This window comes from Aotus nancymaae, unplaced genomic scaffold (assembly GCF_030222135.1).
Source record: "Aotus nancymaae isolate 86718 unplaced genomic scaffold, 86718_ANA_hifiasm-v0.15.2.pri h1tg000018l, whole genome shotgun sequence".
Lineage (NCBI taxonomy): Eukaryota > Metazoa > Chordata > Mammalia > Primates > Aotidae > Aotus > Aotus nancymaae.
The window spans coordinates 1,311,006-1,327,723 of record NW_026988430.1 but is presented as its reverse complement, the minus strand read 5'-3'; the positions used below and the strand labels follow the sequence as shown (position 1 = coordinate 1,327,723).

The 16,718-nt window shown below is 55.7% G+C and overlaps 1 protein-coding gene across 1 annotated transcript in view; it reads left to right on the top strand.

The window, feature by feature from the left end:
- The window catches only part of SPNS3 (SPNS lysolipid transporter 3, sphingosine-1-phosphate (putative)), a 57,586-nt gene extending 50,426 nt beyond the window's left edge, over window positions 1–7,160 (top strand). The window contains exons 10-12 of the mRNA XM_064378067.1: window positions 3,134–3,232; window positions 3,344–3,515; window positions 5,039–7,160. Of these exons, the coding sequence (XP_064234137.1) occupies window positions 3,134–3,232; window positions 3,344–3,515; window positions 5,039–5,127 (360 nt within the window). The 3' untranslated portion in view covers window positions 5,128–7,160. The remainder of the gene's footprint in view (window positions 1–3,133; window positions 3,233–3,343; window positions 3,516–5,038) is intronic.
- The last annotated feature ends 9,558 nt before the right edge of the window (window positions 7,161–16,718 follow it).

Here is a 16,718-nt window from a genome sequence, read left to right as displayed (position 1 = left end):
GTTGGTGAAAATGATTTGGCTCATTCACAGCTAAGACCCACCTCTGGTACCCCACATTGGCCCCGCTGGGCCGCAGAGGGTCCTGCTCCCTGGAGGCTTCGATCATGTTCCCCAAACCCGCATCTCTCCAGGCAGAGCTCCCTGCCTCCCCTAACCTAGTCATGGGGTCTTCAGCTCCCTCCCAGCCCTGCTGTCTGTCTGGCCCCACTCAGTATGGCCCAGAGCCAGCTCACCCCAACCCCCCAGTGTGAGGGCTAGAGCAGAGGGGAGCTCATTCTCTCTCTCTCAGGCCTGTCCTCTGGGGTCCTGGAATCCAGCCACAGGCTCATCTCCCACCCCTCAGCAGGCATCCCCACACGTCCCCAGAGGGTTGTCACCTCTGCGTTCTCCCCCGGCCCCAGGTCTCCATGCTTCCCTGCTTAGTCTCTGCCCCCCAGGGGGCTGTCAGCTCACTCGCCTATCTCCTGTCTCGCCCTCCCAGGGGCGTCTGTGGGCGAGGGCTGAGTGGGGGTGCAGGAGGAAGGCTGCCGGGGAGTCTGCACCTGGTGGCTGCTGCTTCGTCTTTCTCCAAGTTCTTGGTTGGCTCTGGTGTTGCCCTGGGCTATAAAGGGAGCAGCTTTTCTAAGAAGAGAGAGCCAGAAACAGAGGTGTTTTTGTCTCGGAATAGAGTGAGCCTGGATTTTTGGGAACCCAAAGCCTCTTATTTCTGAAATTACCCCCTGGGCTCTCCGGCTTCTGCGGGGCCCACCCTTGGCTGCTGGCTGCATGGTGACAATGGGTTCTCAGAACAGGCTCGGGGAGACCCACCTCTCTCGCTGGGCCCAGCAGGTTGGGGTTCCTGGGGGAGGAAGAAGGGGCTGGTCTGCCCGGACCTTACTGTGGGGGTCCAGGTAGCCCCAGTCTCCATGTGGACCTTTTTGGATATTCAGGCCCCTCCCTCCAGGAAGCCTCACCTGTCTTCCCAGAGCCACCAGTGAGTAATCACATAATTATGGGGTGAGAAGGAAGTCCTCATGGAAGGTGCAAAGCTGTGGTCAGTTCTTCGCAGGCCTGTTGGCAGATCCGGAGGATGGCAAGAGGTCCAGTTTCTCTTGCCACCTGCGCAGGGTGGCTCAGTGCCAGTGGCCCCGGGACCAGCCAGGCACCACAATGACTCCCGCCACTCTGTCCCTGGGATCCCCCTCCACACCTTTGCTTACACTGTCCCCTGCCTGGAATATCTTTCCTCGTCTCTTTGCCAGTTACCGATTCCTCTGCCATCCATTTATGGGGCTAGCAATGAACCTGTCCTCATCTTTCTCTTGCATTTCTGAATGTTCTATTACAAATGTGTAAATATAAGGCTGGGCGAGGTGGCTCACACCTGTAATCCCAGCACAATGGGAGGCCGAGGTGGGTGGATCATGAGGTCTGGAGATTGAGACCATCCTGGCTAACATGGTGAAACCCTGTCTCTACTAAAAATACAAAAAATTAACCTGGCATGGTAGCGGGTGCCTGTAATCCCAGCCACTCGGGAGGCTGAAGCAGGAGAATCGCTTGAACCTGAGTTCAAGCGATTCTCCTGCCTCAGTCTCCTGAGTAGCTGAGATTCCAGGCGCATGCCACCATGCCCAGCTAATTTTTTGTAGTTTTAATGGAGACAGGGTTTCTTCATGTTGGTCAGGCTGGTCTCGAACTCCCAACCTCAGGTGATCCACCCGCCTTGGCCTCCCAAAGTGCTGGGATTACAGGTGTGAGCCACCACACCCGGCCCTACTTGACTTATGTGGTTGGCAAACTTTCAGCTAGTCCCCTCTGTGCCTGGTACCTTGCTGCACCCGGGGACCCCAAGAGAAATTAGGGTCTTTGCTGTGCGCACACCATGGGGAATAAGGGGAGGTCAGCAAAGGGCCCCTCTCAGTTCTGGGTGACTGCGTTCAGTTAGGGGTGTGCACGGGGGCTGCAGGAGCTCAGGGCAGGTACCCGAACTCTGAGAGGGCTTCACAGAGGAGGTCACCCAAAGGTAAGTCCTAAATGACAAATCGAGGTGCTCCAGCTGGACCGGAGAGTGGAAGGCGTGCCAGGCAGAAGGCATGGCCGAGTTCAAGTGCCTGGGAGCATTCTGTCTCAGAGCGTATTTCGGTCTGATGTCCACACGAAGCCTCCAGGTACCAGATGAATAATGATAACTCATCAGACTGTCAAGACAGGCGCTATTCTTACCCCCATTTGGGGATGGGGAGACTGAGGGAAGAAAGGCGAAGCCGCTTGCTCAGAGTCACACAGCTGGCGAGTAAGGATCTGGATCAGAACCGTAGAGTCTGACTCCAGAGTTCATCTTTTTTTTTTTTTTTGAGATGGAGTTTCGCTCTTGTTGCCCAGCCTGGAGTGCATTGGTGCAATCTTGGCTCACTGCAACCTCCGCCTCCCGGGTTCAAGCGATTCTCCTGCCTCAGCCTCCCGAGTAGCTGGGATTACAGGCATGTGCCACCAAGCCCAGTTAGTTTTTGTATTTTTAGTAGAGACGGGGTTTTACCATGTTGTCCAGGCTGGTCTTGAACTCCTGATCTCAGTTGATCCGCCCGCCTCGGCCTCCCAAAGTGCTAGGATTACAGGTGTGAGCCACCTCGGCCAGTCCAGAGTTCATCTTCTTAACGTTTTCATCCTCTTCTGTGGAGTCATGTGAGCTTCTCCACCTAGGCTGCCTTTGGCCGCTGCCCCATGGGCCTTGAGGTTCCTGAGAGGACTGAGCCCTCTGCACCACTCCTGCCCAGCTGCCCGCACATGCAGACACCTGGCGTGCACCCACTCTTCACCCGCCCACCTGCGCTGCTGCATCCCGGGCCCCTCAGCTGAGACACCTCACCCTGTCACTGTGGTCACAGCCCTGCCTGCTTCCTTCCCGGTTCAAGGGCAAACTCTCAAGAGGGGTGGCCCTGATCAGGGCCTTGGCACCTCCATCCTGGGGCACTGGGAGGCTTCCGATGAGCCTGATGTTCTGGGGTGGGACTTCAGGCCTGGGGTCGTCGACTCCCTCCCACCCCACTCACTTGAATGGCCTTCACTTCTCCGGGCAGGTCCTTGGCTGGTGGGGAGCAGGAGGTGGGTGTGCCCTGACTTGGGGTGCCCCTGCTGTGCCTATGTTTTGCAGTCTGTGGTGGTGCCCAGGTGCCGGGGGACAGCAGAGGCGCTCCAGATCACGGCGGGCCACATCCTGGGAGACGCCGGCAGCCCCTATCTCACGGGACTTGTAAGATGCGTCTGCGTGTGTGGGGTAGGGAGGGTCTGGGGAGGCAGTGCCCTTGCTAAGGCCTGAGGGCCAGCCTGGAGGACCTGGCAGACCCTCCCTTCTCCTCCGCAGATCTCTACTGCCCTGCGGGCCAGGCGCCCCGACACCTACCTGCAGCGCTTCCTCAGCCTGCAACAGAGCTTCCTGTGCTGCGCCTTCGTGGCCGCCCTTGGGGGCGGCTGCTTCCTGCTGACTGCGCTGTACCTGGAGAGAGACCGGGCCCGGGCCTGGCAGCCTGGCACAGGTACCCCCGCCTCTTGCATCAGGCCGGGCTCAGGGCTGGACACTCTAAGGGCAGGGGACAGCACTGGCCACCCCCTGAGCCCCTGGCCAGCTTGTTTGTTCATTCATTCAGAAATCTTAGTACACCCCTGCTACATACCAGGCAAGGCTGCAGATGCTGGGCAGTGAAAGAATTGGGCCAAGTCCAGGCCCATGTAGAAACTGACACTCTAGTTGGTGAAGACAGACCAGAAACAGAAAAAGTGAGAGATACAGCAGGATCAGGGTGATGAGTGCTACAGAGAGTCATAAAGTGGGAAAGAAAGGAGAAAGGGGCCGGGCAAGGCAGCTCACGCCTGTAATCCCAGAACTTTGGGAGGCGGAGGCAGAGGTGGGCGAATCACCTGAGGTCAGGAGTTCAAGACCCACCTGGGCAACATGGTGAAACCTTTTGTCTACTAAAAATACAAAAATTTGCTGGGCGTGGTGGCAGGCACCTGTAATCCCAGCTATTCCGGAGGGTGAGGCAGGAGAGTCACTGGAACCTGGGAGGCAGAGGCTATAGTGAGCCGAGATCGCACTGCTGCACACCAGCCTGGACAACAGAGTGAGATTCTGTCTCAAAAAAAAAAAAAAGGCTGGTGGCTAACGCCTGTAACACCAGCACTTTGGGAGGCCAAGGCAGATGGATCACGAGGTCAGGAGTGCAAGACCAACCTGGCCAAGATGGTGAAACCCTATCTCTACTAAAGATACAAATATTAGCTAGTCGAGGTGGTGCATGCCTGTAATCCCAGCTACTTGGGAGACTGAGGCAGGAGAACCTCTTGAACCCAGGGGGCAGAGGTTTCAGTGAGCAGAGATTGAGCCACTGCACTCCAGCCTAGTGACAGAGTGAGACTCCATCTCAAAAAAATAAAATAAAATAAAATATAAAAAGAAAGTAGAGAGGGAGAGGTGTGCTCAGGTTGCAAGGGTCCCCGCTGTGCAGGTGACACTGCAGCAAAGGTCTGGAGGCAGCCAGGGAGCGAGCCGTTCAGCCCCCAGGGGAAGGCACTCATGCAGTGCAAAGGCCCTGCCGTGGGAGTGCACCTGATGTGTCTGAGGATCAGCAGGGAGGCCAGTGTCGCTGGAGCAGGAGCAGGAGGGACAGCGGTAGGGATGAGGGATCAGGGGCCAGAGCAGGGGTCCTTGTAAAGACCATGGCTTTCACTCGGAGAGAGACGGGAGCTGCTGCGGGCTTCCAGGAGAGGAGAGCTGAGATGGTCTGATGGATGCTGTCAAAGCAATTGCCCTGGCTGCCGTGTTGAGAACAGACTGCGGGAGGGTCAGCGTTGAGGCCGAGAGGCAGAGCCGACTCTGAGACCCTCCAGGGGAAAGTCGTGCCGAGATAAGGGCAGAGGCGCTGAGGGTGATGAGAAGCAGGTGGATCTGGAATGTATTTCGAGAATGGGACAAGGAGGATTTCTGGACAGCCTGTGCCGAGCGCTGGCCCCAAAGCACCTTCTGCATCCTCAGGCAGGCTGGGCATCTTTCCTCCTGCAGGGACCCCAGACAGCAAGGATGTGGACAGCAAGGACCTGGAGAGACAAGCCTTGCTTTCTGGCACTGGGGCCTCCACAGAGGAGCCCTGAGGCGCCCGCCTGCAACCTCCCCGTCTGCACCCGCCCCGCCTGCACACCTCCCGCTGGTCCCCATGGTAGCAGTGCCTCCGTTCCTCTTGGCTGTTCTCGGGGACTCCGGCTGAGGCGCATCTGCCACTTTTGTGTTCCCTGCTGGAGAGCTGGCAGGACCCCGTGGCTGGGCTGGGAATTGAGCTGTCAGCACCCCGCGTGGGAGGCCTGGGCCTGTGCCTGCGGCCGGCTCACGGCTGCTCCAGTCTGGGGTCCTCAGCCTGGCTGCTGCGGGGCCAGTACAAATCCCATGGATTTCAGGCCTGTAGACAAGCGTGTTATTTACAGCCTCTCGTGCCTCTGCTGGAGGGGAAGCGGGAGACGATGGGATGGGCAGTCCAGGCCAAGAGTGCAGGGCTGCCCCTAAAGTGGGGAAGCTGAGGGGGTGCTGGACATGGGTCTCTAGGGGTCCTCACCCTGGACCTCCCACTCCGACCCAGCTTCTCCATTCTGCAAAGTCACGGGCGCGGGACACCCTCTGCATGACTCCACACTTTATTTTGTTTGCTCGTTTTGTTTTGTTTTTGAGATGGAGTTTCGCGCTTGTTGTCCAGGCTGGAGTGCAGCGGCTCGATCTCGGCTCACTGCAACCTCCACCTCCGGGTTTCAAGTGATTCTCCTGCCTTGGTCTCCCGAGTAGCTGGGATTACAGGTGCCCACAACCATGACTGGCTAAATTTTGTACTTTTAGTAGAGACAGGGTTTCACCATGTTGGCCAGGCTGGTCTTGACCTCCTGATCCTGACCTCAGGTGATACACCCACCTCGGCCTCCCAACGTGGTGGGATTATAGGCGGGAGCCACCATGCCAGCCTGACTCCACCCTTTGAACAAAACATGGGGGCTGAATCTCAGTCTTGAAGATGAGATTCCACTGGGCACTGGTGTGGGGATGTAGCTCTAAGTTCCAGGTAACCACACGGAGAAGCATCCACGCCCACGCAGACATGGGTGCCCTGTTCCAAAACCCTGCTGAGGACTTGAGTGGTCGTGAAGGCATCTTCCTGGCCTGCCCATTCTGCACCCCCGGCCTTCCCTGGGCCCATACTCTGACCCCGGCACAGCCTGCAGGAAGAGCTGGCTCTGTGGGGCCCTTGCTTGCCGCTGGGTTCAGAGCAGCTGGGCTCAGTGGGCCCTGCGGGAGATCGACAGCTTCCAGGCGGGCAGCAGTGGGGAGGCTTGTTCTCATGTTCTTTCTGCCTCTCCTGGTGCTCAGCCAGGCGATCACTTGCTCACTGACGGCCACCTTCTCTGTGCCAGGCTGTGCCTGTCTCCCAGCAGCTGCAGGCAGAGCAGTGACTGAGACTCCTGCGCACCCCCTGACCCTGGCTTGCTCTGTCCCTACCTTCTGTGGGGTGCCTCCCAGCCCCCACTGTTGGCCACAACAGGCCCCAGGAGCAGGGCTCTCCAGCTCAGCCCACACCTGCCCCAGAGCCAACCCTCCCCGCAGGCTGGCCAGGCCCTTGACCGTGACTCAATGCTTCGAGCTCATGCAACAGGCGGCCTTTGAAGTTACAAGGAAAAAGATATCTGAGGATATTTTGTTTTTCCTAAGAAGGAGGCAGCCAGTCTGGGCGGGAGCAGGATGCCCCAGTCCCTCTTAGCGTTCACTTGCTGAGTGATCTCAGTGGCTCCCGACTCCCTGAGAGCCACTGACTCCCTAGCTGGGTTTGAGAGGTGTGTTGATGTGGCTTTCTAGCCTGGGCCTCACGTGATTCGCACAGGCTGGGTCTAGACCCACAGAAGCCCAGCTCCAGCGTCTCAACCTTCCTCCCAACAGCCCCAAGGAGGACCCCTGTGAGGCAAGGCTCCCAGAAAATGAGTGAAGGCTTCCCACGGGTCAGAATGCTCAGCTGGGCATGGCGGCTCACGCCTGTAACCCTGGCACTTTGGGAGGCAGAGGCAGTTGTATTGCTTGAGCTCAGGAGTTCGAGACCAGACTGGGCAACACGGTGAAACCCCATCTCTACCAAAAATACAAAAACGTAGCTGGGCGTGTCGCTGCATGTCCGTGGTCCCAGCTACTTGGGAGGCTGAGGTGGGAGGATCGCTTGATCCGGTGGGGGTGGGCCGGGGGCAGAGTTTGTAGTGAAGAGAGATGGTGCCACTGCACTCCAGCCTGGGTGACACAGTGAGACTTCATCTCAAAAACAAAAAACAGCCGGGCGCGGTGGCTCACGCCTGTAATCCCAGCACTTTGGGAGGCCGAGGCGGGTGGATCACGAGGTCAAGAGATCGAGACCATCCTGGTCAACATGGTGAAACCCCGTCTCTACTAAAAATACAAAAAATTAGCTGGGCATGGTGGCGCGTGCCTGTAATCCCAGCTACTCAGGAGGCTGAGGCAGGAGAATTGCCTGAACCCAGGAGGCAGAGGTTGCGGTGAGCCGAGATCGCGCCATTGCACTCCAGTCTGGGTAACAACAGCGAAACTCCGTCTCAAAAACAAAACAAAACAAAAAGAAAACACCAGCTGCCACCTCCCCCACCCAGCGTCCAGTAGAGGAAAAGCAGAAACCTCGTTCGTGCCAAGTCTACAAACATGCCTTGGTATCAGCGGGTGCCTCTCTGGGTGTCCAGCAGTGAATCAGACTCCAGCCCTGCCCGTGGACCTCACAGCCCATAGCGGGACAGGCAAGTGTGGCACACCTGTGGGAAGACTAAGGGCTTCTGTGCCCCAGAAGCCTTCAAGGAGGTGGTGTTGGAGTTGGTAACTAGGCATGGGGGAAGGGAATTCTATGTGGGGGGAAGATGTGTTCTCTTTACGAGACTCCACTCTACCCCAAGTGGCTAGGCTCCTCAGGCTGGCATTGTAACCTCCGCCCACCAGCACTGGCCCCAAAGAGGCAGGAGGTGGGAGTCTGGGTTGGCTGCAGAGGAGGTATTGGTCCCCGTCACTCACAGCGTCCACCAGTCCCAAAGCTCCCACTCTGCCTCAAAGCCGTTCAGATAATAGCATCGTATCCACTGAGGGCTGAGCAGAAGATATGCAATGAATCATGGAGGGGTGTGGTGCGGCCAGAGAGGAGGGTGTGTGTGTTGCTGAGTGGGGAGAGGAGGTGAGAAAGGCCGTGTGGGATCAGAGGGGCTTCTGATGCAGGCAGAGGAGCTGGGCTCTACTCCTATAACCCAGAGTAGTTCTTTATGACTCAAGTGCATGCTGTTGTTTGGGTTGCTGGGCAGGGCAAGGTAGAGCTCCCAGGGCTGAGCCACACGAGACGCCCGGTCGGGAGTGGATACGATGCTATTGTCTGAAGGGCTTTGAGGCAGAGTAGGAGCTCTGGGACTGGTGGACGCTGTGAGTGACGGGGACCAATATCTCCTCTGCAGCCAACCCAGACTCCCACCTCCTGCCTCTTTGGGGCCAGTGATGCTGGGCGGAGGTTACGATGCCAGCCTGGGAGAGCCCAGCCACTCGGGCTAGAGTGGAGTCTGGTAAAGAGAACACATCTTCCCCGCCTAAGGGCACTTGGGTAATCCAAGCCACTGATACTCTGGACTCATTTGTTGGGAATGTCAACAGGAGGAAAAATGCTGCTCAGCAGGACGAGTCCTGAAGCCTGACCTGGCTCTCTCCATGTGTTCATTGCTCTTTCCAGACACACGCTGCCTTCCAGCTCTAGGTATTATCCTGGAATGCAGGTGTGAGTGTCTGTGTGCATGTACGTGTACCTGTGTGTGCATCTCCATGTTGGTGTGTGCCCATGTGGGGGTATTGGTATAAGCTTTTTTTTTTTTTTTTTTTTTCTTGAGACGAATATTTGCTCTTGTTGCCTAGGCTGGAGTGGAATGGCGTGATGGCTCACTGCAACCTCTGCCTCACAGGTTCAGAAGATTCTCATGCCTTAGCCTCCTGAGTAGCTGGGATTACAGGAGCACACCACCACACCCAGCTAATTTTTTGTATCTTTCATTTTTCTCTGTCGCCCAGGCTGGAGTGCAGTGGTGCGATCTTGGCTCACTGCAACCTCTGCCTCCCGGGTTCAAGCGATTCTCCTGCCTCAGCCTCCTGAGTAGCTGGGACTACAGGTGCATGCTACCATGCCTGGCTAATTTTTTGTTATTTTTAGTAGAGACGGGGTTTCACCGTGTTACCCAGGATGGTCTTGATCTCCTGACCTCGTGATCCACCCACCTCAACCTCCTAAAGTGCTGGGATTACAGGTGTGTGCCATCACGCCCGGCCCAATTTTTTGTATTTTTAGTAGAGGCAGGGTTTTCCCACGTTGACCAGGCTGGTCTCCAACTCTTCAGCTCAGGCAATCGACCTGCCTCAGACTCCCAAAGTACTGGAATTACAGGTGTGAAAAGCCGCCGCGCCCGGCCTAAAATCTCTTTTTCTACTTTGTCCTGAAGGTTGGGGGTTTGAACCTGTGTATCTGGATTCCCACACCCTAACCCTGGCTTGTTCCTCTGCAGCACCAAATGTTGGTCTGTTACATTTCCTGAAGTGTTTAACTTTCCTCTGTGCCTGGGTGGGTTTGGGCGGTTGTTTAATGCAGTCTCTACAGACAAAGTTGGCAGCAGGCAGCCGGAGGTTCCGGGAGGCATGCTTTATCTCAACACAGAGAGGTGTGTGGCTGCGTGTGCTCCTGTGTGAGCATATCAGTTTGTGTTGTGGGGTTGTATGTGACAGAAACAGACTGACTACCTTAACTAGGCAAAACTGTATCGAAAGCATATCAGGAACTCATAGAATTGATGAGAAGTTTGGAGATTCAGGAGCCGGGGTTCCTAGGCCATATTATTTTGGGGTCTGTGCCAGAACTCTAGACCTTTTATCCCCGTTCTTTTGCCACCCTCCTCAAGATTTAAGGCCCTGGGCAAGACATTCCAGTTGGGCTACCTTGGATCCTACACCCATGCCTTGGTTTATAGACCCATTAAGACCAGGAAACTAGGGTGCTTTTGGAAGAGGAAGGAAGTCTGAGCACCAAAACAAAATAGGAATTAAAGAAAACAAGATGCCAGGCTGGGCACAGTGGCTCACGTCTGTAATCCCAGCACTTCAGGAGGCCAAGGCAGGGGGGATCACCTGAGGTCAGGAGTTCGAGACTAGCCTGGCCAACATGGAGAAACCCTTTCTCTACTAAAAATACAAAAATTAGCCGGGTGGCATGTGCCTGTAATCCCAGCTACTCAGGAGGCTGAAGCAGGAGAATTGCCTGAACCCAGGAGGCGGAGGTTGTGGTGAGCCGAGATCGCACCATTGCACTCCAGCCTGAGCAACAACAGCAAAACTCTGTCTCAAAATAAAAATAAAAATAAAAAGACAAGAAAGAAAGCAAGATGACAGAAAACATAAACAAAGGTAGCATCCACTACGATATATTGGGCGGCCACTGGCCATCTCTGAGACGCAGCCTCTCCATGGGCTGGGGAAGAGGCTGGACTCGATGACCTTCACTGGCATCTTTATTTCTGAGAGTCCGAATCCATGATGAAAGGAGACTGAAGCTTCTATAATTTAGAAAGTGTTAAAAATGTTCTAATGACAGAACAGGAACTTCTGTGTTAGTGAGGACTCAGAGCCATCTGTTCTGAGCAGGAGAGAGAGGCAGAGACGAAGCGTTCTGAGCAAAGGCAGGCTTGGGCTGGGGGAGGGAAGGGAGGCCCCAACCAGTCCTCAGCTTGGTGACAGCAAGAGCAGAGAGGAGGTGCCTTCTCCCCACCGTGGGTGGTGACGTGTGGGGAAGGCTAATCAAAGGGTGGAGGCAAATGGCAGGTAGAAGCTAATGGAGGGTGGAGTCATATCGGAAAGAAAATGCCTCTTCCAGAGGGACCAGGTGAGGAATCGGCTCGTTTCTGAGTCACTCAGCAACAGACACATGATGCAAATTAATACACATTTCCTGGGCACCTGCTAAATGTCATTTACTCATTCAGTCGACAAACAGTCTTTAAGCACCTCCTCTGTACTGGCTCGTGGAGATGAATCAGAAAGGGTATGGGCCCTAGAGGCTTACGGTCTGTTGGTGAAGGGTGGGGAACAGATTCTTATACAGACAAAATCAGCATCGTGTTGGTGTGATGGAAGGATACACAGGTTGCTCAATAGCCCAAAGGAGGAATTGATTGTTCAGTTGGGTCAGGGAAGGCTTCCTGGAGGAAGCTGTTTCTGTGCTGGGTTCCTGAAGGACAAGTGGGAAGGATGAGTGAGTAGGCAGCACAGGGAGGGCATGCCTGTCGGGGTCGGGGGGTTGGGTGCGGGATGCTCTCCGTGGTCCTGAATAATCATTGTGTTAGTGGGACAAGGGCTTTTCTGTTGAGGGGCGGACGGGGGCTATAGACAAGTGCCCCAACTCTTGCCCCTCCCCCAGGCTCCAGGAAGTATTATAACTGTGAGTTCAGGGAGCTCCATGTTTGGTGTGGTGGAGGGTAATTTAGAGAGATGGGTGATAGGATCTGAAGCTGGAGACAGTCATGGGTTGTGAAAGGTTGTGAAGGCTCTTAGAGATCCTTAAGGAAATTAGACATTTTTAACCCTATAGCCAGTGAAGAGCCTTAGAAAGGTTTCGCTCAAGGTAATGATGAGGTCCTTTGTGTGATTCAGAAAGTGACTGGAAAGCACTATGGAGAAACGACCGAGGGGCTGGCCCGGCGTGGTGGCTCACGCTTGTAATCCCAGCACTTCGGAAGGCCAAGGTGGGTGGATCACTTGAGGCCAGGAGTTCAAGACCAGCCTGGCCAACATGGTGAAACCCCATCTCTACTAGAAATACAAAAATTAGCTGGGCACAGTGGTGTGCACCTGTAATCCCAGCTACTCGGGAGGCTGAGGCAGAAGAATTGCTTGAACCCAGGAGGCGGAGGTTGCAGTGAGCGGAAATCATGCCATTACACTCCAGCCTGGGCAACAGAGCAGGACCTCTGTCTCAAAAATAAAAAGACTGGAGGACTGGAGGGGGATGTGAGAGCAGGTGACGCTGAGCTTCGCAAGGGTCTGGGTGAGACATAGAGAGGTCTGAGCTAAGCCAGCGGGCAGAGCGGGCAGTGTGGACATGGGGAGAAGTGAAAGAGAAGAAATGGAAAGGCATTAGATGTGGGTGTTGAGTAGGAGGAGATCCAGTGGCCCCCAGGCTTCCTGCTTGGCGACAGCGTGGACGATGATGCTTTTTGCCAAAAGACGAATGATACCAGAGTGGGAGCAGGTTGGGGCAGAGATGACAAGTTCAGTTTCAAATGTGTCGAGCCCAAGATGCCCGTGGGATATCTGGGTGGGGGGAGGAGAATGCGTAGGGACCACACACGGATCTAGCGTTTGGAGATGGGGCCCTGTCTAGAGATGGAGGTTGGGGTGTCGGGGTCACATGGATGATGATTGAAAGTTTAGGCTATGGCTGGGCATGGTGGCTCATGCCTCTCATCCCAGCATTTTGGCAGGCTGAGGTGGGAGCACTTGAGCCCCAGAGTTTGAGACCAGCCTGGTCAACATAGTGAAACCCTTTTGCTAAAAAACAAAACAAAACAAAAAAACAAACAAAAAAACCTGGATGTGATGGTGCATGCTTGGGAAGCTGAAGTGTGGACCCTCAGGAGAGGAAGCCCCTCCCTTTTGTCCCCCCCGAGATGGAGTCTTGCTCTGTCACCCAGGCTGGAGTGCAGTGAGGTGATCTCAGCTCACTGCAACCTCCGTCTCCTTGGTTCAAGCGATTCTCTTCCTGAGTAGCTGGGATTATAGGCATGTGCCACCACGCCCAGCTAGTTTTTGTATTTTTAGTAAAGATGGGGTTTCTCCATGTTAGCCAGGCTGATCTTGAACTCCTGACCTCAAGTGATCTGCCTGTCTCAGCCTCCCAAAGTGCTGGGATTACAGGTGTAATCCAGGAGCCAATCTGGGAGCCACTGAGCCTGGCCTCAAGAAGCCCCTTCTTAAGGATGATGCCTTGAGCCCAAGAGTTCAAGGTTACGATGAGCTATGATTGTACCACTGCTGGTGTTGAACTGCAGACCTCAGGTGAGCTTCCCACCTCGGCCTCCCAAAGTGCTGGGATTATAGGAGTGAGCCACTTGGTGAGAACCTGCCTCTTAAAAAAAAAAATAAAAAAAAAAAGTAAAGTTCAGGCCTAGGTGAGAGGCTGTCAAGGCAGCTACCTCAGGAGAGGAAGCCCCTCCCTTTTGTCCCCCCCGAGACGGAGTCTTGCTCTGTCACCCAGGCTGGAGTGCAGTGAGGTGATCTCAGCTCACTGCAACCTCCGTCTCCTTGGTTCAAGCGATTCTCTTCCTGAGTAGCTGGGATTATAGGCATGTGCCACCACGCCCAGCTAGTTTTTGTATTTTGTATTTTTAGTTTTTGCTAAGGGAGAAGGGAAGTTGCCAAGGCCTGAGCCCTGGAGACAGCCCCGTGCAGGAGGATGGGCAGGGGGCAGACAGACTGAGCTCCCAATTGCCAGCCATGGAGGAGCGAGCACATTCTAGGCCAGTATTTCTCAGTGTGTGCTCTGCTGAGCTCTAGTCTTACAAGACATTCTGTGGTCACGCAAACCTGGGAACCTGGTATTATATATTTTCCTCTGGGAGGCTCAGTGGAAAGACTATGAGAATGGATCTCATAGTCAAGGCTCTGAAAAGTCCCTGAGCAAGGAAACCTGCTTTTCTGTGTTTATCCCACTACTTCCTGAATATACCTGCCCTTTGAATAATGGTCATGAATGTGCTGTGCCCCATTTTTTCCTTTTTTTGTCTGTGTTCTTTTCTTTTTTCCCCCATTTGTTTTTGGTTTTTCTTGTTTGTCTTGTTTTTAATTTTTGTTGTTGTTTTGTTTTCAAGATGGAGCATCGCTCTGTCACCCAGGGTGGAGTGCAGTGGCGCGATCTCAGCTCACTGCAACCTCTGCCTCCCAAGTTCAAGCAATTCTCCTGCCTCAGCCTCCTGAATAGCTGGGATTACTTGCATGTCACCACGCCCAGCTAATTTTTGTATTTTTAGTAGAGACAGGGTTTCATCATCTTGGCCAGGCTGGTCTCGAACTCCCAAACTCAAGTGATCCACCCACTTCGGCCTCCCTAAGTGCTGGGATTACAGGCATGAACCACCGCACCTGGCCCTCATTTGCTTTTGAAGCTGTTCTAGATCTAATAGCTAAATCTCAGAAGGTCCTTTAGCTATGGAGTTCAGCCTCCTGCTATGCCGCTGAGGAAACGGTGTCTTGCAGAGGCTGAGGGCAGTGAGTGGGGGAGTGGAGGAAGTGCTGGATTAGAGGGTGGACACACCTGGTTTGAGTCCATGTGCCATCATTTACCAGGTGCGCGACCTTGGGCAAATCACTTCTATTCCCTGGGCCTCAGTTTCCTCGTTGGTGACATGGAGGAAAGAACCCTACCAGTCTTATGTCTGACCGTCCCAGGATACTGCCAGAGCTTCTCAGAAGGCTGCGGGGATTTGCCCAGGGCTGCACAACCAGAAAGGGCTTCTTGTCCTCCCTGTCACTCTGCCCTTGGTGGCCTCCTCTTCCACACAAGGACCTATCCTAGAGACTGCCTTAGAGCTGAAACCCCAGTGAAACACAGTGGGAACAGCTGGCTTGCTTGGTGGCGGCTCAGAGGTCCCCAGGTTTGAAAGGCTCACAATGCCACCCTCTTCCCCTGCTCTGGGACCTTCCCAGTGGTGAAAAGGGAAGGCAATAGACAGAGAATGCACCCCTTTCTGTCAAGGCCAAAAGTGTCCCCCTGGAGGGGACTGTGGGGTTGGGTCTAGAGCTGTGGTTGTGCCTTTCACCACCAGACACAGTTCCACCGCTAGGCAGCCTCCCACAGCTGCACTCTGTCCACCTGCTGGCACCATCACATACTTCTGACGATCATTGCGGGGGCCAGGTTCTAGGCCCACGGAGCGCCTAGCTCTGTCCTTGCTTGCTAATCACCCGTCATGCCAGGCCACCCAGGGGAACCCACCCCCATCCACCTTTGCAGGCCTGAGCTCAGCAAGCTGGAAAGAGGCAGCAGGCAACTTCAGAATGAAATCTGTTTTCCTAACTCTCCCGTCGCAGCCATTCAGACCCAGCACGCTGAAGCATATTTTTAGTCACTTTGCAGAATTTAAAATACACCTCGAAGGCGCCAAGAAACACCAGCTTGGGGATTAACTCTGCTCACAAGAGACAGTGGAGGGGGTGCCTCGTGCTGCGTCACCCGTTGGCTATGCCGTGACTCACTGTGCCCGCCAGCTTCATGAGATGCACCTGCCCGTGGACGTGGGGTCTGGAGAAGCCTGCAGTGGGGAGTGAGCTCCAGCCCGACCACAGACTGGCTGCCTGTTCTAATGGGTCATGTCCATGCCCTGGGGCTTGTCTGCGAAACACAGGGAATAATTAACTGGATTCTGAAGGTCCGTCCAGTTCTAACATTCTGTCCTCTGCACTTTGTTTGTACAGGATTTTAATTTCAATGAAAGCCCCAAACAGGTGAATTGGGGAGGGAAGCGGGAGATCGTCACACAGCCACAGCACCTCTGAGGAGGGATGTAACTGTGATGGCAGTCAGCAACACAGAAGCTCCCCAACCACTCTCCATAGGAGGCAGAACCCCCCAAACCCGCCCCACCAAGGGGAAGTGACTGAATCCCATCCTGCCATCTGCCCTCGGATACAGAAACGGAGACCCAGAAAGAGTGGGTGTCTTGTTCAGGGTCATACCACACACCAGGGCAGAGCTGAGCTAGAACCCAGCCTCCCGTCTGCCACTGAGGACTTTGTACACTGGCACGCACCCGGAAGTCTGACGCTTGGAGATGGGTCCCTCAGGAGAGAAGGGCCCCTTCTGAATATCCTGTTTCTGTTGGCACCCAATCAGAGTCCTGGCTCCCCCTGCCAGGGGCTGCCGGCCACTCTGTGGGGCAAGGGTGGGACCCGGGTGCCCACACAGGAATGGGCCCTGGGTAGATTGGGGCTGGATCTGGGTTGCCCTGGGGAGGTAGGCGATCCAGCCCACCATGCCTGGTGGAGGTCGAGGTTCTGGGCCCTCTCTGAACTGTTTAAATCAGGGCGTGTGAGTATGGGAGGAACCATCGGCTCTCCAACAGGCGCCCTTGACTTCAGCCATCTGAGACCCTTCCATCCAGTTCGCCCAAATACACTCAAGCCCTCAGCCCTCTCCCAGCGCCTCCGCTGGGAGTCTACGCCCGAGGCAGGGGTTGGGTGGAGAGTCCTGAGTAGGTGCTGGGAGCCGTCACCAGCACCCGGCTCCCAGCTCCGCAGCCAGAGCAAACCCTCTCCCGCTCCCTGCGGGCGTTCGCGGCCCCGAGGCCCCAGGGTGACTGCGCCCCCGTCTGCCGGAGGGGCTCTGCCGCCCGAGTCCCCCGCCCCCGGGGCAGCACGTGCGGGGCGGGGCTGTGGCCCGAGCCCGGAGCTGATTGGGCGCTGGCCCGGGGGCGGGGCCGGGCCGCAGCTGTCAGAGCCGAGCGGTGGCAGCGCCGCAGCCGGGGCCGGAGCGCAGGAGCCGACGGGGCCCGACCGGGATGGTGCAGCGGCGGCTCCGCGGCGCACGCACGCGCTGAGCGGGCCCAGGCTGGGCCCCGCGCCCTCCGCGCCCCCCGCCGCCCCGATTCCGGCCGGC